Below are 20,497 nucleotides of genomic sequence, written 5' to 3'. Positions count from 1 at the left end.
GGCTTGCATATTACTCTGTTTGTTTATTTATTTATTTACCCCTCAAGGCCAGTGGCATTACACAGATGTTAGGGTGGGCTAGTCTAAAAGGAAAGTAAAATAATAGAGCCCGGCCCGCACCGCTTAGAGCACAACGGGCTAGTGGCATTACACAGGGGGAATGGTAAATATACTAAAACTGAGAGAAAAATACAGTTGATTACATGAACATTAAACAGCGCCTGAATATACAATGTTAGCTAGTGCTACGCGGAACTGCTCGTAATTTTCAGTGCCGGCAACTTCTGCGGTAAGGTGGTTCCAGTCGCATGAGGTTCGCGGCAGGAATGACTGCGAGCAGCATTTTCTGTTGCATGACATACTTCCAACTTTGTGATCATGATCAATGCGGCGGGATACAGAAATTGTACGGGGGATGAGGTGATCACGAAGAGCGGGATGATGGTACAGCTTGTGGAACAGGGTGATACGAAACACTTTTCTACGCGATGTCAGTTATGGGAGGCAGATATTAGACTTCATAGCTGTGCGGTTGTAGTTAACAAGGATTAAACGCACAGAGTTATTTTGCACCAGCTCAAGATCATTAATGAAGTCATGAGCAGGGTGCCATACACGTGTTGCATGCTCGAGTTTTTATCGTATTAGTGTTTGATAAAGCAGTAGTTTCAAATTGGAAGGAACGTTAAAGAAGTTGCGACGTAAGTAGCAAAGCATGCGATTAGCATTTTCAATTATGTTCTCGGTATGAAGAGACCAGTTAAGATAATAAGTAATGTGGACGCCGATGCACTTATATGATGAGGCTGATTCCAACGAAATGTTATCGATGTAGTAGTGAGGTGGGACGGAAGTTTTTCTAGATACACGCATGACTTTGCATTTGTTCATATATAGCTGCATTCACCATTCTTCGCACTGAAGTCAGTGGCGGTCTCGTCAAGTAGTCCCCTGCTTTGTACGTTCACCTTGTTAGCGGCTGTCTTATTTCACACAATTCCACGTTCTACACGTTGATAGGTATCGTGTTCCTGCCTTGGTGGTAGTGGTTTATTTTTTAAAAAAAAGGAAGCAAAAGAGTGTTGCCGGCTGCGGCAATTGCTATCTAATATCTTAAGCACCCGAGCTGCAGCCGGCGGAAACGACAGGGAAAGGGAGAGGATAGTAAGGAGAAGTATAGAGGGGAGCGACAGCAAGAAAGGGCAGGGGAGAGCTTTGTACACTATTTACAAAATACAAAAGTAATCAAGTTCCCGCCACCGTTGTCTTGCCATGCCGCCGGCGCGGCGGCGACGGCGGTGCCATTTACCTGCGGTTGCGGTGGCCAACAACCTCGTCGGCGGGAGGGGGGGAGCCACCCATTCATGTCTTTATCCCACCAGGGACACAGCGACGCAAGCGAGGGGACCATCCCTTTCTGGCTTGACAAGGAGCGCCGACCAGCCGCCTTGGGGACTGAGGGCAGAACAAATTAAGCCACTTCCCAGAACTGATAAATGAAGGCCGCTAAACCCACTGGTGAAATGTCCGGGCAGGTGCTTTGACCTTAGTGGACATGTCGTGGCAATTATCTCAGACGTCGACTCGTTTCGCCTGGTATCGAAATGAATATTGCTCGCGTAAGCGTTAACATTCAAAGATTGAGTAATGGTATAACGTCTATACCTTTCGCCATTTATTTTTCAATAACAAAGCGCAAAAAATTTTTGTGCAAATAAAATGAAAAATCGTTGTTTCTATTTTTTCTTTTTTTATATACAGCAGTCTGTCCGCTCCCCCTAAAACCACTCTCTGTGACCGCCACTGACTGAAGTAATGTAAGGTTGTTAGTGTTGGTTATTTCTCTAAAAATGACGCAAACATCAGCGAATAGGTGAATATGAGAATCCATAAGAGAGCGGGGATCATTAATGTTAGATCAGGAACAGTAGCTAGGGTCCAAGAACTGAACCTTGTGGAACTCCGGAAGACACCTCTGTAAAACAGGTGTTATAACCGTAAGCAATAACTAATTGTGAGCGATTAAGTAGACATTCAATCCATTTCAATAAGTTACAGTCAATATTAAGATGTTTTAGTTTGTGAGCCAAAAGGTTGTGACATACATCGTCGAAAGCCTTTGAAAAATTCAGAAATATACAGCCAGTTAGTGATGATAGGTCTAGAATACAGTGCAATGCATGTGTAAACTATATTAACTGTGTTTCGCAAGAGTAAAGTTTTCGAAAACAATGTTGCGCTGACATAAAAAGTTGTTCAATGAAAGGAAGTTAACAAGGTTGGTGAATATTATATGTTTGAACATTTTGGGTCAAGTATTGGTAAGGGATATGGGACGATAATTAATAGGGGATGCTTTGCTGCCGGATTTGTAGACTGTAACCACCTTTCCGATCTTCCACTCAGTAGCAGCGTTGACTGGTCAATGCTGGAAAAGTTTGGTTAGTATAATGGGCGAATAAGCTGCAGTGCTTTTTAAGTAACGCAGTCATAACCCGGAGCGGAATGAACACTGAGTCCATCAATAAGCTTATTCACACCAGTAGGAGCAACAGTTATAGGTGGCATGAAAACATAGTTGAAGTGGTGAGTTGTAGGCATATGTATACATCAGATATGGGTGTAAAGTTGTCAGTGATTACGCGGTTAAGAATCGTGACGCGAACGTCGGAAGGGATGAGGTCGCCTAACGGGTCAGATAACGCAAAACTATCGTCGGTGGAAGGATTAATGACCCGCCAGAATTTTTGACATTGGTGGTTACATGTGAGTGGAAGTGCTTTTAGCGCTTTTGAGCGCCTGAACATACATGTTGGAAGCCGCTGAATACGAAGTCCGATCGCTCACTAGTTGGCGAGAACTTTGCGATGCGGTAGAGGCTTTCTTTTTGTTAGATAAACGTTTAATGTGATTATTACACTAGGGAGCTATTGAGTGTGTGGTAGCAGTGCGTTCAGGAGTGTATTGTTCTGTGAGTTGGGTGATTATAGCTGTGAACATGCTCCAGTTGGTTTGAATGCTGCGGACACCAAAGCTATGGGAAAGCATCGATAAAAAAAAATAGTTCATTATTTATCGCCTGAAAATTTGCTCCATTGTAGTCTCGTATTATTATTTTTTTTCTTTTTGTTAGTGTTCGGAGTGGCTAGATTAATGTCATAGTGCATTAGCAAGTGGTCGCTGATGCCTGGCAGGTATGTAATAGGTGAGACTATGTCAGATCGATTTGTCAGGATTAAATCTAGCGTATTAGCCGCGTTGGCTGTTATAGTCCCTTGTGAGCACAAATGCACTAACAAGAATACTGAGCGCACATCTAAAAATTCGCGACTTCGAGACGAGAACGGGGACATTAAAGGGGAGTTGGTATCCCATATTATCTTCGAAAAAATTAGATCGGCAAATAAAACAATACTGAAATAGATCATGGTGCTTTGTTTTTAAGTGTTTCCATAAAAAAGTATGGCAACAGATAAGGAAAGGCTTAGGTGATCGTGATCGAGGAGGTTAGACTGAATTATAGTGCAACAGCTTGAAACAGGTCTTCACATCATTCATATATACTAGAACATTGCAGGAGCCCGGACAAAGCAAAATTACACAAATTACGTTTGAATAGAGATTATGGCAGGAAAGTGGATGAAATATAGCTAACAGAAGAATTGTGAACCGAAGCAAAGTATGTAATGAGCCAGAAATATGCATATCAAAGAAGACACTGCACTGAGAAAATGGACAGCATGAAATAAATGAGCAGCACAAGTGCAGCGTACAGGCCTTTATCAAAGAATTTATTTTTTGTTTATTTACCACGTCCTGGTAGTGTTAGCTCCATAAAGCATTATCAAAATTATCACAATTTTCAGTTTTATTTGCTTAGGAGAACGTTAGAGCAATAAGAACTTGGCTCATAAATGCACCTCAAATATTGCCATAAATCATCGTACTCTTCGTCCTGGGCCACAAGAGCTGGGGCTTCATGAGATAATTATTACGGTGCATTAACGAAAATTTCAACATGCCGTCAGCATGCAAAGATTTTATACTGGCGCTGAAAAACCCGCATTTTTTTAATTTTCGCTGGCAGGAGGGAGTAACTTTCTTGACTGCGCTGCTTTCTTCCTAAGCAAATGAAAGACGTGTATGCCGAGCAAAAACAATTCGAAAATATGTAGCGTAAGATATAACACTAATGCACTGTGAAGCTTGATGCCTTATTGGTCCAGTAGAGTGGAGAGCTGGGCGAGTTAATTGGTTCACGATTGTAGAAAGAAAACCAGCGCAAAAGACGGGGACACAGAACTCGGAACACAGAATACAGGAACACAGAACACAGCGTCGTCCTGTGTTCCTGTTGTGCGTCTCCGTCCTTTGCCCTTGTTTTTTTTTCCTTAATTGGCCATGCACTTGTGGCAATTTAAGTGCACTTCCTGTGAATTTTGCACAAAAGTAGTGTATTTTTGCATTCACCTTTTTTACACGCTGAGTTGTTTTATCTTTTGGTCACTTCAGAAGGGAGGAGTTAGTATAGAAGTAATTTACTTGGAGAATACAAGGAAATATATCTTGCGATGAATTTTCTCATATTTTAATTCTGCCTGATGGGAATGCATTACGCGCCATACGGTGTTACTCACAACCAAACGCCCAAGGCTCTAAGTTGGGCAAAGCATGTATCATATATGTGGAAGTGCGAATATGGCTGTGGTGCGCTGGGCGTCTTGCATGCACAGCAGGAAGTGATTTGTGTCTAGACCATCCAGGAGGGCATGTACAAGGACGGGAGGATAGTACAAACGCTAAAAAGAAAAAAGCTAGCTGGGGCTAGAAACGCATTTTTCGTTCTAGCAAGTACCAACGTTGGGGCAAAGCAACCAGTTTTGGGCGCCTTGTAAGAAGAAAGGATGGTTCTGGGAAGCGGAGGCAGGGCTGCGTACGGCGCACGCGAGGTCGCGGGGTCACGGAGTAGCGCTGCAGCAGCACATCGGGAAAAGGTTAAATTCTTCCACTCGCCACTCGCAGCGCACCGCAGAGCCGGCAGCCTTCTCTCTTGTCCGCCTACCCGGCAGGTTCCGGCCGGGGAGACGGACAATAGTCGCGGGCGAGAGCGAAGGAGGGGGGGGGGGGGGGGGGGGGGGGGGGGCCCACCACATGAAAGGCATTAGAAGAATGTCACTGGCGCCTCCACTACGGCTCAGCTTGTACTATTCTGGCGCAGTGCTGCGTTTCGCCGTAATCGCTTGTCAGCAAAGTGAACACAGCACCGTGCCTTCCCGTGAATAGTACAAGCAGGGACGTCGCGGCCACATCGGCATTCGCAGTATAGCGCCGCCCTGTCGCTTATTTGCTCGCTTATCCTCTAACAAGTCAAAAAGTCTTCCTGTTGTGGCACACCATCCATGGCTTACGACACCACGTCTGTCATTCCCCTTCATACTTCAAGCGTTTCTCTTGCTATGGAAGTATTAGCCGCTGCGGCCACCAATTCAAGCAGCGAGAAAAATTTCAGCGCCGCAGGATTCGTAATGAAAGAGCGCCGCTCTTGTTTCGATCAAGCCATCATCAATGAACAACTTGCATATTTAGAGTGATAAATCTATACCTTTATGCGTTGTGTCTTGTGTATAATCCCAAACTGTGATCTGGAATGCGAGGTCAAAATTTGAATGTCATTGAAATAAACTCATTTTCCTGAAATTCTCTTTTTGTGTCGTCGCCGCTTTGCAGGTCGGGCCGAGCACGAGCGTGCTCAGGGTCCTTCAGTGTCGGGCCGGGCTTCCTGTCGGTAGGTTAAGTCCCGGGCCGGGCGCGGGTTCGAAATTGCGGCCCGTGCACAGCTCTATTCAGAAACCTAATCACATTTCCTTTTGTGAAAAAAGAGCTATGTGCAGAGTTTAAATGGTGCAAGTATGAAGCTACAATGAAGTCAATTACCAAACACATCGAAACATCAGTTGTGATGCCTGAAAAAAGATGTACTGCAACATATAAATACTTAAGTCTGGATAAGCAGGAATACTGAAGGGGAATAAAAACAGTTTTCTTTTGTTCGGGCTCACGCACCTGCTACAAACATATTCTTTATACATAGCAATAAAACTTGAAATAACTGTTTAAGAAGCCTTTTGGTCAAAGTATAGCTAAGTATGACTGAAAGGAGTCCGCAAGAAATGCACGGAAGCAGGCATGCAGTGTGACAGCGCAGCGCGACAGGTGCGCTTTTTAATCTCGCGCGCGCACTGAAGAACATGGGTTTATGGTTTATTGGGGTTTTAACGTCGCAAAACGAGTCAGGCTATGAGGGACGCCGTAGTGAAAGGGGTTCGGAAATTTCGACCACCTGGGGTTCTTTAACGTGCACTGACATCGCACAGTACACGGGCCTCTAGAATTTAGCCTCCATCGAAATTCGACCACCCCGACCGGGATCGAACCCGCGTCTTTCGGATCAGCGGCCGAGCGCCATAGCCACTGAGCCACCGCGGCGGGTCGAAAGACATGACGGGGACACGCCGAGGAGGCAACGCTGCAGTGAACGCTGCCTCCTCGCCTCTCGGCTCCTCGCGAGCAGCCCCGTCCGCTGACGAGCGGTGGCGGGAGAAAATCTAGGGAAAACATGCCTGTCCCCAACCGGACATGACGTCATTAAATATCACGTGACCTATGACGTCACGCGTATGACGTCATATTTTTTTGACCAATCAGCGTTTCCAGCCTGCCGTCCCGCAAACGCTTGTTGTACACACACCACTCGCAGGAAGCGGAACTGACGACATCGGCCGAGGATCGGCATTAAAAGTTAAAAATTTGAGTTACATAGATTATTCTTGATTCTTTGAAACGAACTGCAAATTTTATATCAATATGAATGATAAGTATGCTAATAGGTGAGTGAATGCAAAGGACCATGGGAAAATCGTCTGCCAGCTACTTCTGGTTCCAAATTTCTCCCATGCCTTTGCCGTGCATCGTTTATTCGCTAATCTATTTGTGCTGCGACATTGCGTATTGCACCGCATCGCCGTAAGATTAGTGCGTGCTGCGTATGAACGCGTCCTGAGCGCAGAGAATGACATTAACGAAAGGCGCGGGGATTTTTTCGTGGTTATTATATGCCAGCGTAGGCTGGCTGTTCCTGTTCTGCGTATGCACGGGAGTCGGTTGTGTGTGCGGTTGAACTATAGTTTAACGCGTTGGTCATCATTAGTTTTTTTTTTTTTTTTCGCTGCACTACGAAGGTAACGAAGGGATGAGCTTGCGCAGTTTAGCAAACGATAGATGCATTTTCCTCACAGCGTGTAAAAGCTGCCAGCGGGCTAGCAGCTCCATACATGCAGCTGTGCGCACAGGGCGTCTCAACACATCGCACTGCATACGCATAGAAAGCCTTCTACCGTTTACATCATTTTGGTTGTACTTCATGCAAAAACACGCTACGAAGCAGAACAGAATCGACGTCTATGGTTGGTTTTGCGATGATGCGATACAATTAGCGGTGTTGCAGCGAAAATAAATTAGTGTAAGAAGCGAATTAGCACAGCGACTGCCGTGAAGCAAGCGAGCAGGGGCCCGATTCTCGATATTCACATTCGCCTGTCGGCGCCATATTGCCTCTCTGATTGGCTGTCAGAAGTGTCAATCGCCGTCAATGGGCGTGCCAATCAGGGTCGGTTACACGAGCACTTTTTGCGGTGACGTCAATTTGACGTGGAATTGAAAATGCATTTTCGTAGCGCTATTCTTGGTGCCCGGCTGGTACATATATGTGATTGTGAAGAGAAAAGAAGCTTCAAGTGGTCCGCCGCGAGAGCACTTGCGCTCGACTTGCCAATTTGGAGAAAATAGCTGCACACCGGAAATGGCAACATCCTAGAATCTGATTGGTTGGAACAATATCACGTAAAGCACGTGATAGGCACACATTTTGGAGTGATGTCAGAATGACGTTTCATCACGTTTACGTTGTGCCGCCATTGCAAAAAATGGCTGAAATTCGCCGCCATCATTTCGCCCGGCGAAAGCTACCCGAATCATGCAAATGAGTTAGTGAAATGCTGATTTATACGGCGTTAGGTAGCCGCACTTTAATGGATATTTATTTCAAGACAAAACTAAGCTTATAAAAGTCTTGTTTTGATTGCACAATGTAATGGTATGGCGTTATAAGAGCACATCTGAAATAAGCAACCATTGAGAGCGTTAATAATGAAGGCTTAAGCGTACAGCCGCATAGGGGCGCTGACTGCTCTCCCGTTGCAAATCCTTCGCTCGCAGTGAGAAATCATCGGTCCGTGCGGTTAGTGAAGCGCGAAAATTGCTCGAATGGCGGTGCCGGCGCAGCGATTTGCTGCTCGTTGCATTCATTCGTCGTTTGTTAAATCCTATCAGTGGGAAAGGTGAGCGACCTTCGAGGTCACCGCGATGCTTTCGAGTTGTCTCTGACTAGACAGCTCGTCTGTGCAATCACCTGACGAGGCATATGGTGTGGTGGCTATGCAAGAATGCATTGCGGCGAGAAGCAGTGCCGAACTGTCGAGCTCTGAGGGGCGATCGCCAGCTGTGAAACTTCGCAGAACGGATGGGCTTTGCGCGCGTGATGAGCGGATGACACGACAGGTGCTCGCGCGGCCGAGCAACAAACTCCAGGAATGTGTCGTGCTTCTCGACGAGACATCCGTGTGTGTGTGTAGCGTCATTCTCATTGCTTTTGCATGCATGCTGCGAATCCGAAATTTTTATTCGGCATTTCGCGTTGCTTTTTTTTTTCATCATACTGTTTTCAGTTCTTGCACACGGCTCAAGTTGAGAAAACGAAGTCAAGCATGCTAGTACGTTGGTCGATTTCTTTGTTTTTGGTGTTGATGAATGAAAAAGGCAGCATAGGTGAAATCAGCTGGAAGGCGTCGTTTCCTTAAGTGTGGAAAAAAAAATTGCGTGAAACTCTAAAAGAATACTATACCCTGGCTTAAGCATTATTAGTGAAGCACACAAAAGTGATTTTGCTATTCAAGGTAATATTTTCATAACAGTGTTACATTATCAGTTACACAGCAGTCACGTGGAAATGACCGTAGGAGGGTGAAAAAAATCATCTCTCTTAGGGCGCGCGAAAAACAAACATGTACGACTCTTGTACATTTTATTTACAGGTGTGTTGTTCCTGCTGGTGAAGGTTCCAGCTCACTCGAAGTCTGTGCGGGATCCATCCATGACCCGTTTATGTGCAATCTCTCTTCATGTGCTGCCCGCATGGAAATCGTCAAGCTGGTGAGCACGCGCTTAGTGTGTTGGGGCAAGCATTAAGGGATAACATGTTTGCCTTTAGTAAGATTGCATACGGCTAATGATATCTGATTGCATTTATATATAGTTTATTCAGCAAGCAAGAACAGTGTAAATAGAACCACATATGAAAATAATGTAAATTAATCATGTCTGTACTTTTCAGGTGACAGCGGAGATAGGTGTGCATGACACGCAGTGTTGTTCTGTGGTTTTGAATTTCTCTCAGTGACTGCAATGTCAAGGTAGCCCCATTTCGATTGGTGCAAAATGCGAAAGCATGCATATACTAAAAAACTCAAGGTAGTCATAAACAGTTAAACTTGTGCCCTTCCTTGCAGTGCATTCTGTAGCGGTTTTCTTGAGCATAAAAAGACTGTAGTAATTATTTCTGTGCATCAGTTTGGGAAATCTGCCATCAAGTACCTCTAGCTATATAGAAACAGTTTTCTTTGATACTAATGATTGGTTTTGCAGTGAGCGTATTTTACATTTGTACGTAAAACTAAACAACTGAAACTATTTCTGAACACTATGTCTAGCTCGTTGGAAGATTTCAGTGCACAGCATTGATTAGTGTGCAGGTGATGGTGTGCATCTTATGCAGATGTGGCAGACCACCCTCACCATGGGGTCTCATGTGCTCTGGAGCCAGGATACCAGATTCATGTTTGGTCACCTCCCAGCTGGTCTGGTTACCAGCTGGGTGGCCATACCGGGCTCCTGAGGTGTCTGCAAAGGCCATGGTACAGCATGATCAAGAGTCCTCTGCGAAGGTCACCACAGCTTGCATTGTGCAACCCAACATATTCATCCACACTCAGCTGCAGGACCATGACACCTCTGGCATGTGGTGATAATAGCAGGAGCACCAACATCTACAACAAGGAGGAGGACACAGCACCATTTGGGTTCTGCCTGACAGACCGGAAGTGCATGATCAGCAGCTGCGTGCGGGAATTGCACTCACTGTCACGGTTTTCACGTGTAGCTATGCCACAAGTAATCAGTGTACATTTGCTCTGCTTCAAGTTTGATGGCATACTGCTAGGAAGACGGTGAAGTCTTCATCATTTCGGTGTTCTTCATTAAACTGCACCATATTGGTGGTATCCATGACAGTAGAAATCAGTTTTGTCTGGTGCTGCAGTTTTTTGTGAGTCAGGAAGTGTCCCAAGTGTTTTCAGCCTACCGTCTGCCAACTTGCTGAGTGCGTGCTTCAACACATGCTTTGGTGATTGTGAAGTGCTTTCCTTCGAGTGGTGCCTCCCTATGTGCTCTGCTTGTACACAACGCACATTTTATTTGGTGCTTAAGTTCAGTGAAAGACAGGAAGTCACCAAAATGTTTTCCTTCTAGCACCAGGGTGTTCACTGCACATGCGTTCACCAGTGCTTTTCTGTTTGCTTTGGTGTTTGTTGAGAGCCAGCAGTCCGCAACATCCTCAACATACAGCATGGTCGCTGTGTCTCTAGTCATTTACAACATCTGTTCTTCAGGGTGCAACATGCCTTGTGTGGCACTGTTTGTGTGATAAGATCACAACATGCTTTGTCTCATGGCATCTGGTTGCCTCTGTGTGCCTGCTTTTGACTGCCTCTTTCACAAGCTGCTTGTAGTTATACAGCAGTGAACTATTTTTCCTGAAGGAGAAGTCAGTAATTGTTTCATGGTCATTTTCCCAGATGAAAATGCAAGGCCTGGCCAGCGTCTTCACACGTCTACCCATTCCCATCTTCTAGCTCAAATTTGTACCTGTGACGAAAACCTAGAATTTGTATATTAATTCAGTTGAAGGTAAATGGAGGTATAAATTATGCAGCTGGACGTAATTTGTGTTTCAATAATAAAGCTCCAAATGGCATTTTGTAGCTGGAAGGGCATGATCCGGTTCAATAATTCTACAGGAAATGGATCATAATAGTCATAGTAGTAGTAGTAAACTTTGTTGATCTTTCTGGGTTACTCAGGCGGTCTTCCCAGGTTTGGGATCTTTTTCTCCTTCCAGGATTTGTGGTCTGTGTTCTTTTTCTGTGCTGGGCCATCAACCTTGAATGCATGCATTGGAAGATCACTGCCCACCTGTCCTCCCAGTGAAACTCTGTTAGATCCCATTTTCATTGACATGTTTCCATGCGTTTTGCTTCATGAAAATTGGGGATGCTGTTTGGTCATTTTATGAAAAATCCTAGACAACCTGCTCACCCCCTGAACCCTTAGTGTGACTGGACCATATCAGTGTACGTGCTGCCATTTTTCTGTTTAGCAAAGGCGACTGCTGGCTACTTAAGTTTGCGAACTAGGCAACACTAATGTGCATGTATACCACTGTCAAATGGTTATGAAAGACGGGTCTGTCCCAAAAAAATTCTTATCTTTGTAGACGCGACATATTCGTCAATGTGTATTGTTGCACTAGGTAATGATTCGCAGTTAGGCTGCATAATGAATTCTAGGATGCATGAAGTTCAGTGATGGAAATAAATTATTTTGCCAATAATGGCTTCCACAAACTTTTCACTCTGCGTGTAAAAGACACCTCACTGTTTTTAAGAAAATTGTAACACCTAAGAAGCAATGCAACTTGTCTCGCTCCCCAAAAATGTAGGGGCACACTTAAGCTCAGCATTCATGGGTATCACACAACAGTGTTTATGGCTCCCTGCAGCGGTTTCTCTTCACACACACAGTCACTGTTCTTCATTCGTGTTCACACATTTATCACAGTTGCCTCAACACAGGTTCTTTGAACTCTTCCACACTGTAGTTCACCTACATAATGTTATTGTAATTAGTTTCTCACTAATTGGCACATCTCTAGTTCACTGCAGTAATTACATAGCTAGGCTTCAAATTAAGCCAACAGCACCCGTGCATCACTCCCTCCCACTTTGTACCTCAGTAAAGTCAATGTGCCTGCATGGCCTAGTTAGTAGCGTGCCTGGCTGGCGATCCAGGGGTCATGGGTTTCAAGGCAGACAGAAATTTATTAATTTTCTGTACGTAAAATCTATTATTTTATAAAGTGAAGTAGTTTCAGACATGTGCTGACGTTTGATTCAGATTACAAATCCTCTTTTCAGTGTCTTTCCCTGCCGACATACACGCGTGAAGCACGTTTTTTGACACAATGCTGGCTGGATAACACTGGGTCTTCTGCAGAATCGCAGCCTCTCTCCTTGACAGTGGTGTGTGCAGGCTTTCCGTACCTTTCTTTTCTGGTTGCACATGGCACCCAATAACTTCTTAGCACTAATTGCGATGCCATCACATACCATACAGCACTAATGATATTACTTGGTGGTAGTCAGAAAAAAGAAATTATTCTTATAGTGTGAAAAAAGAATAGCAGCCTGTTTCCACCTGACTTGGTTTGGTTTCATACTTCTGCTAGAACTTTAAGAAAAATTAGCCAGCAAAGCTGTACAAGACGGTAATTTTTCAGGGGGCTTAAATTTTATGCACAGGCACTTGCAATGACTCCAATTTCATCAACATTTTGCAACCTGTTCTATCATTATATTGGTGATGAATAGCTTCTGTTCATTAATTTAACACTCTCCTTGTGGAAACTCTGAGTCAAACTTGCTTGACATTTTTCAAGCTGCCTTAATCATGCTAAAAAAAAACAATTTACCCTCCATGCGCATACACCACTAGGCATTTTAAGTGTTGTATTTTTTTTTTTCATGCAGTGGAGTGTAATACATACATAGAAGGGAGAAATCTCCAACCTGTCACTTATGCTCAAGCACCAGAGTGGATTTTAAATGCACATATCAGGCTTGCCCAAACAAACCGAAACCTCCTTTCCAAGGGATGGAATCACAGGAGCGATGGGAGGCTGCTCTGCGCATTGCATCATGGCCTGGGCCTTGAAGGTCACCGCAGCCAAACAGTGCCTCGTCACCTAGAGTGGCCTGAGGGCCGTCACCGACCTGTTCAACACCCCTTCACCCACCCTCACCTGATCCACTGAAGTGGGACTAATAAAGTTGTTACCAACCAAGGGCTCCTTCCTGCCAACGCACTTCACCACAGTAATTTTGAACTGCTTCATTGAACAAATAATCTCTGAGCTGTACACAAGCTTTGTTCTCAGTACAGGTAGGCCCTTTGTTATTGGAATGTGGTAATCTACTTTTGCAGAGCAACTTTGATTGGTCCTCAGTGTCCTTTCAGACATTTGCCGACATTTCAGCACCTACATCTGGTATGGTGCCCTTCACTGAACTGTAGATGTCATATTTTGAGTGTACATAGAGGGTTATCTATTTTAGTTCACAGTAAAGGAAAGTACTTTGAGAGTGAACGCATTTCATTGAGCATTACTCTCCTGTAGTGCACAATAGTGGCATCACAGGGTCTTTATTGCATCAGCGTATGGTGTAAATGTTGCCTAACGGCATTGTGATCCACCACTCAAAGAGAACCAACAATGGCCCTGATATGTATGTGATCAGGAGTTTGCACAGAGGGAAAGTCATGCACTTGCACATCAGGCTAGAAACATGACTGAGGCCTCTTGTAGATTGCTCGTGGAGTGCACATGGCTTGCCAAAACGAATCCACATTATCCAGTGTTATGCTGCATTAATGGACCTTCTGCCAGAATACCACTGCTTGTCTGTGATGCCGCCTCCCTCAAATACTGTGGGCCATGTTAGCCTTGCATTTCATGCCCCCTTTGTGTGTTATCTTGCTGCTGTGCAATGCTTGTGCTCTTCTTGTTGTGTTGCTGTTCTTCCTTCTTAACTCACCATTGGTTTTATTCTCCTTCAGCTCCTTTACCTGACACCGAGGCATGTTCAGGCTTAATATGACATGTGCACTAGATAATACGCGTGTATGTGCATCCTATGATAATAACTTGCATGCACGTTAAAGAACCCCAGGTGGCCGAAATTTCCGGAGCCCTCCACTACGGCGTCCCTCATAGCCTGAGTTGCTTTGGGACATTAAACCCCAATAAACCAAACCAATAACTTGCATGAAGCGAATAAAGCAAGTGTCCTGCACACTGCATTAGCTGTTTGTAATGTGGCATCACCCTCCACTTTCACTATCCTCTTCTATATTAGTCCCACTCCCCAATGTTGAGTAGCATATGTGAAGATATCTTTTTCCAGCCGACTTCACCTCTCTTGACATCATACGATGCCCTCTTACAAGGAATTTTGCTGCATTGAAAGGAGCTGCCTGGTGCTGCTGTAGATGCATTACTGTTGTCCTACAGCAAAGGAATTGTAGGGATGGGCATGACAAATTTTGTTTCACCTCTCACATTTTGGTGCGTACTTGCATCACACGAGTGGTGTAGCTGCCTATATGCCCTTGGTAAGTGCTGTGTGCTCATTGTTAGACAGAATTGAAGAGATTGAGGGCCTTTTCAAACATTGAAATTAAATAGCATTATTGAGAGCCTTTTTTATTTGAATGGAATAATGTACCTGCCACTCTACGACATGCATTCGTGAGGTGCTTTTATATAAAGTCCGTGAAGTCTGCTTGCAGGCAGACTTAGTTAATGTTCACAAAGCAAAAGATGAGTGCCATGTCCTATTCAGATTAAGTGAAACGCCAACACTGTGAAATACATGCTTCTGTTGACAGTGGACTTTTAGCTGTGTCTTTTTCTTTAAGTACTGGCGGGAAAAAATATCTCCCTATTTTGCTTTCGCATTTGACGCTTTTGATAATAAGAAGTACGCGCTCATAGCGTTGCACTTGACGCGATTCGCAGTCGCGTTTCGTGCGCGGCCGCCTGCAAACGTAACCAAGGGTAGCGTTAAGTTCTATGCACCTGAAGAAGTGACACGGTGAGGTAAAGCTTTCCAACGCCACTGACGCGTTGAGGTTACGATCGAGAGCCAGCCGTTTCTCCGCCAATTCCTCTCCCCGTGACGCTGATCGCATCTCAAGTACGGAGACGCGACACGCTGCGCGATGGCTTCGGGCAATAAGCGGTCGCTCTTATTTCCGTGACGACCGGCCACAGGGTCTTTAGCGTCGCATTCAGCACCATCACTCAGCTAATGTGTGCGGCGAGTACGCCGAGACCGCCGCCGCAACGCATTTCACCGTCCATCTCTACGGTGCTACTGTGCTAACTCACCTTCGCGCCGCAACTCGGCGTTGTTTTTTGTACTTGGCGCCAAGTAGCAGACGACACTTCATTTTTTTGTCGTACTTTTTTCTTTATTCTTCGATGTCGTCATTCTATTCTGCTGTTACGCATTTTCGTACCGCCCCGATTCACACGTCACGGGTATGCCCCGCTCATGGCGGATTGGCGAATATCGAGAATCGGGCCCCAGGGGGAGAAATTTGGAACCGGAAGTAGAGGTAGCAGACGACTTTCCCATGAGCCTCTGTGCTGAATCTGTAAACGCACCTCACCCATCATACATACATACATACATACATACATACATACATACATACATACATACATAATTCACTGTACTTCCTCTATGACTGTACTCTTAGACGAAGGAAAATTTATGGTGTCTTCAGCTGACGGCACTCGTGGAGTTTTCTACGCACTCGTGCGGTGCCCTACGTTCGGCTGGATGCCACTCGTGCAGTGCCGTGCATTCGGGTGGGAAGAGCACGACACGCGTGCGCGCCACCGCGCCACCGTGAAGACCGACGGTGGAGCGCGGTGCCATCCCGTCGTGCAGCGCGCGCTAGCAGACGACGCTGTTCACGCTCGTTGGTTGACGCAGCATCGACGAAGAGGAAAAACGGACGAAGCATTACAAGTGGACACATTTTAAAGAAATGGTGAATATTATAGCAGCTGCAATGCATTTATTCGCGCTGCAATCACGCAGCCACCGGCCGGCGAGCCATGAGCCTTCCGTTATGAGGAAATTAAAGGTTTGACAATATTTTTAGTCTTGCAAGTTCTGCCTTAGCTCTTGCAGCGAACGGCATATGCTGTTCATCCGGCATGCCTGCACTTTATAACATCGTACTTTTTGCCAACGTATGCGCAGGTTAAAGGATATCAATAAAGCGACGATGTGAGGCGCTTAGTGGATTGAGAATCACCTGCTGATGAGCTCTAAAGGCGTATGCATCGAAACCGGCAAGAATAACGCCTTGGTGTGGTGCACGTGGTGTGGTGTCTTACAAACCTGCGCCCCCATAATTAATCGCAGTATCTTACGAGCACGCTCGTGGGTCCCGCGTTTCCCGCCGATTCTATCAACGCCTGTTGCAAGCGCGGTACTGCACTGTTCTGAAGAGGTGTGGACTGCGCTCGTTGGCGTCGGCCGCTCGTAGGAATAGCCTCTGAGATTATCGAGGGTCTCGGAGGTCTCGGTTAACAGACGGCAGAAAGAGCAATGGCTGGCAGTGGCACTCCGCGAGTGTTTCGCACGTTCAGCTGATGTGCAAGGAGACGTGCCACTCGTGTAGTATTTGACGTCACTTCCTGCGCATTGGCACGTAGGCAGTGCGTGTCAGCCGAAGACACCATTAGATTTTTGAAGCGAAAAGCTTCTCTAGGCTCGTCAACACCGCGCTTCGCGTCAGCCACACTACAGATTTGCCGCAGCTGCGCATGCGCGAAACCATGGAGGAAGGAAAACTAAGGAGAGGCCCTTCGTAATGCATTGGCGAGAATGTGGCGGAAGTGACGTCAAAATTTAGGCTTAAAAAGTCGGGCCACTAGCAACGTTGTCGTTGTTGCTAAGAAAACTCGGGCCACTAGCAACGGCGTACGGCGTCGTTCGTCGTTGTTGCTAGGGGCCCGAGTGTTTCTCGGTGGCGGTGGACGGGCTTTCGGCACGGTGCGTTCGGCCTTGCGTGTTAAAGTCTACATGCCTGGCGTCGTAACGTTACGCACGCATCTAGGATTGCTTTTAAATGCGGCAAATAACCGCTCATTTGATATCTTGTTCGTCAAACTTGGTGTCGTTACGCGGAGCGATCGATGCATTGCAATGAATCTCGCGAAAAGGTGGCACTCCAGAACCGCGCTTCGACACGCGAAGAAGCGTTGATTGTTTTGATCAGCGAACTTTCGCACCTCACCAAAAAGCACAGAAACACGAAGCCGCTCTCGGCGATGCTGAGCTGCGTTTCGAAGGCCACACGGCGGGTGTACGGTAGCCCGAGGAGGATGGTGAGCTGAAGCGGCGCGCAATGTCGTCTTTCTTCGCCTGGCGTCGGAAAAGGTTCACCGCACCTGTGCTCCGGTCTGTGTCTAGGTGCGTGTTTGCGGGGAGGGAGGTGTAGGAGTGTAGCGGCGAGCGGCGCGGTTTTTTTGATACCTTTCTTTTACGAAGTGCTTGCGAGCCGCGCGCGAAACCCGCCCCGTAGCTCGGTGGAGAAGGAAGATAGTGAGGAAAGCCGAGCCAACTTCCGGTTGCGGGGCGGCTTCACAAAATGTGACGTCAGGGCCTCTCCTTAGTTCTTCCTTCCTCCATGCGCGAAACCGAGTGACGTCACGCGGAGCGCAGCAGGTGGCCGCTGCTGCCGCAGCCGTCGTCGTCGCCGCGTCGCAGAAGGAAGCCTATGCAGCGCTTCGCCAGATAATTCCGTCTGGCGAACAGGTTGAAAAAGTGCTGAACTGCTCTCCGGTCACCAACAGAAATGTTTCTAACCAAAAGCGACGCGCACGCTTTGAAATATGCGCGCCCACGAGTTGGTTTCGAAGGCAGCATCGCTTGGCGCGGGGTAGGCATGCTACGTTTTTGCTACACCCCGCGTCGCTGCCGACCGCAGCGTCACCTTTGTTTACAAACATGACGCGTCACCTTTCGCCGCCGCCGCGCGCTCGCCGCTACTGCGCATGTGCGTCGCTGCTTCTCCTCCTCGCCACCGTTTTACCCTTCGCCGCTGCCGCGCGGTCGCCGCCGCCGTCCCAAGAAGGAAGGAAGGAAGGAAAAACTTTATTTTACTCTAGTCCTTTTTCCTGCGGTTTGGGAGCATCTTCAGAGACGTTTTCTCCTTGATTTTACCCCCAGGAGTCTTCTCTGTCGAAGTCGTCCGCCTCTAATCAGTGGTCGGTTGCCCTCAGTCCAGGGCTCCGCTGGCCACTGCCGCCCGTTGAGCTCGCTGTACCAGACCTTCTTGGTCTTCACAGCGGTCGCTGGACAGCAGAGTCTCCCACTGCTCCGCACTCGGGTTTTGTATTTTGGGGACCACGTCTATCTTTTGGCAGGCCCATGTGATGTGATAGAGAGTAGGTTTTCCGTCGCACCAGGGACATTTGTCCGCGTATATGGTAGGGTGCATTTTGTTTAGTATATGTAGGTTTGGGAAAGAGCCTGTTTGTAATTGTCTCCAAGTGACAGCTTCCTCTCTGCTGAGAGATTTGTGCGGTGGGGGATACCGCAATCTTCTGCCTCTGTAGTTTTGTAGTATGGCCGAGTAATCCCTGGGTGCTGGCGCGAGTTCCGCGGGCTCATCGGATGCTCAGAAAGTAATGTATCCTCGAGCTATCCTGTCGGCCTCTTGGTTCCCTGCCACCCCCGTGTGCCCCGGTACCCACACAATTTTGTGTGGGATCTTGTCGCTTTGTTCTTCCTGGTTTTTAATTCTGTCGCTCGCTGCGAGGAGTATACGGAGCACGTGACGACCTATCCTGCCATTCATGTAATTTCGGCAGGCTGTTTGAGAGTCGGTGAGTATTGTTAGCGACCGCCCGGTTCTATAGCCCTCCGCCACCGCTAGAGCAACGGCTACTTCCTCGGACTCTGCAGCTGTGCAGCCTCGGAGAGACGCGCTGGTCATTTCGCGTAAAGACGAATCGACCACCGCCGCCACAGCGATTTTGGTGTCTCCTCCTCTCCAAGACGCGTCTGCATACACGGTCGTGGCTTGAGGAGCGTATGTTCTTTCGATGAAGTCGGCCCTCGCTTCTCTTCTGCCTCGATGGAGGTTGGGATCCATGTTTTTTGGTATTGGCGCTACCTTGAGGGTCTTGCGAAGCTCGTCGGGGATCGTTGCCGTCCTCGTCATTTCTCGCATCTGCTCGCGGTATCCGAGCCTCTGCAGGAGCGCGCTTCCAGTCGTTGTCTGCAACAGCCTGAGTTTTTGCGACTCAAGCTGCGCCTCTCGTAGCTCCTCAAAGGTGTTATGTAATCCCAGGGCCATGAGTTTTTCGGTTGACGTGTTGCGCGGAAGTCGGAGCGCTGTCTTATACGCTTTGCGTAGCAGGGCATCCGCTTGTTGTATTTCGTTTTTGTTGAGGCACTAGTAGGGTAGGCTGTACGTGATTCTACTAACTACAAAAAGTTATTTCGCAAGGCTAGCAAGGCGTTGCGAGAACGCGTCAGCGGCGGCCATAGGAGAGGCGGCCATCCTCGCCACCGTTTGACTAGTTTGACCTTTCGCCGCAGCCGTGCGCAGTGCACATTTGAAAGGAGGGGTATATAAGGCGCGCTTGTCCATAGAACAGGCGCAGACACTCGCCATGCAAGGAGAAGAAGAAACAACAGTCGGACGGCGCAAGAACACCGATCCAGAAGTGGTATAGCTTGGGAGTTGGCTGAAAAGCAGCGAGAGCTTTTCGCTTCGAGATATCCAGGCTTAGCCTTAGCTAAGCCACAGCCAATTTTTTTTCCTTCCTCCATGACTGTACCCATATTAATGGCCGCGTTTTTGGACAACGTTGTCGCACCTGAGCCCAATGCCTGAGCCTGTAGCGCAGCCATCGCTATGTCGCGAGTAGTTCGAACACCTTTGATGTGCGACGAGTTGGTTGTGCAGCCCAGGGAACAGACTAGGGGGTTTTCTCTTCGAAAGACAAAATACTGCGTGCGGGTCCGACAGAGGACATAAACTGCCAATGCAGCGGGGCGCTGCGACTGTCGATTAGGGGGACTGACCGGAGGCCGTGGAAGTAACGAGGGCTTCTGGTGGGTGCCAGTGCCGCAACGCTAAGTCCTCGGGTCCGAGCGTGGGGAGTCTACACTGCCTCGACCGGGAACCATCGGATCAGTGAGGGCTTCTGGTGGGTGCCAGTGCCGCAACGCTAAGTCCTCGGGTCCGAGCGTGGGGAGTCTACACTGCCTCGACCGGGAACCATCGGATCAGTGAGGGCTTCTGGTGGGTACCAGTGCCGCAACGCTAACTCCGACGGCCCACGGCGAACTAAGGAGAGAGGGCTTATGCTCCCTTCTAGCTCCGGGGACCACTGGTTCCCTTGTTGTTGTTGTGACTGAGAGAAGGATGAAAAGGAAATTGCACGGGCCTGCTA

At 47.3% G+C, this 20,497-nt stretch overlaps 1 protein-coding gene across 2 annotated transcripts; it reads left to right on the top strand.

Moving 5' to 3' along the window:
* Nucleotides 1–8,238: 8,238 nt before the first annotated feature.
* On the top strand, nt 8,239–13,542 carry LOC149349604 (uncharacterized). Of its 2 annotated transcripts, none has more exons than XM_089578629.1 (3): nt 8,239–8,396; nt 9,150–9,267; nt 9,890–13,542. In XM_089578629.1, exons 1-3 carry the CDS (start codon nt 8,323–8,325, stop codon nt 10,007–10,009), a joined length of 312 nt encoding a protein of 103 aa, XP_089434755.1. In that variant the 5' UTR covers nt 8,239–8,322; the 3' UTR covers nt 10,010–13,542. The 2 variants fall into 2 exon arrangements, with proteins under 2 accessions (XP_089434755.1, XP_089434754.1); XM_089578628.1 differs by having other exon boundaries at nt 8,239–8,682.
* Nucleotides 13,543–20,497: the final 6,955 nt, after the last annotated feature.

This window comes from Amblyomma mixtum, chromosome 3 (assembly GCF_055824585.1).
Source record: "Amblyomma mixtum isolate Tamu chromosome 3, ASM5582458v1, whole genome shotgun sequence".
Taxonomy (NCBI): domain Eukaryota; kingdom Metazoa; phylum Arthropoda; class Arachnida; order Ixodida; family Ixodidae; genus Amblyomma; species Amblyomma mixtum.
Note: the sequence above shows the minus strand (reverse complement) of the source record. Positions and strands in the feature narration are given on the sequence as shown.

Excerpts from the sequence above, each read along its gene's own strand:
- LOC149349604 (XM_089578628.1), top strand. The coding sequence starts at position 9,237 with ATGTGCTGCCCGCATGGAAATCGTCAAGCTG. Across the intron at positions 9,268-9,889 it reads GCATGGAAATCGTCAAGCTG|ATGTGGCAGACCACCCTCAC; the intron begins GTGAGCACGCGC and ends CATCTTATGCAG.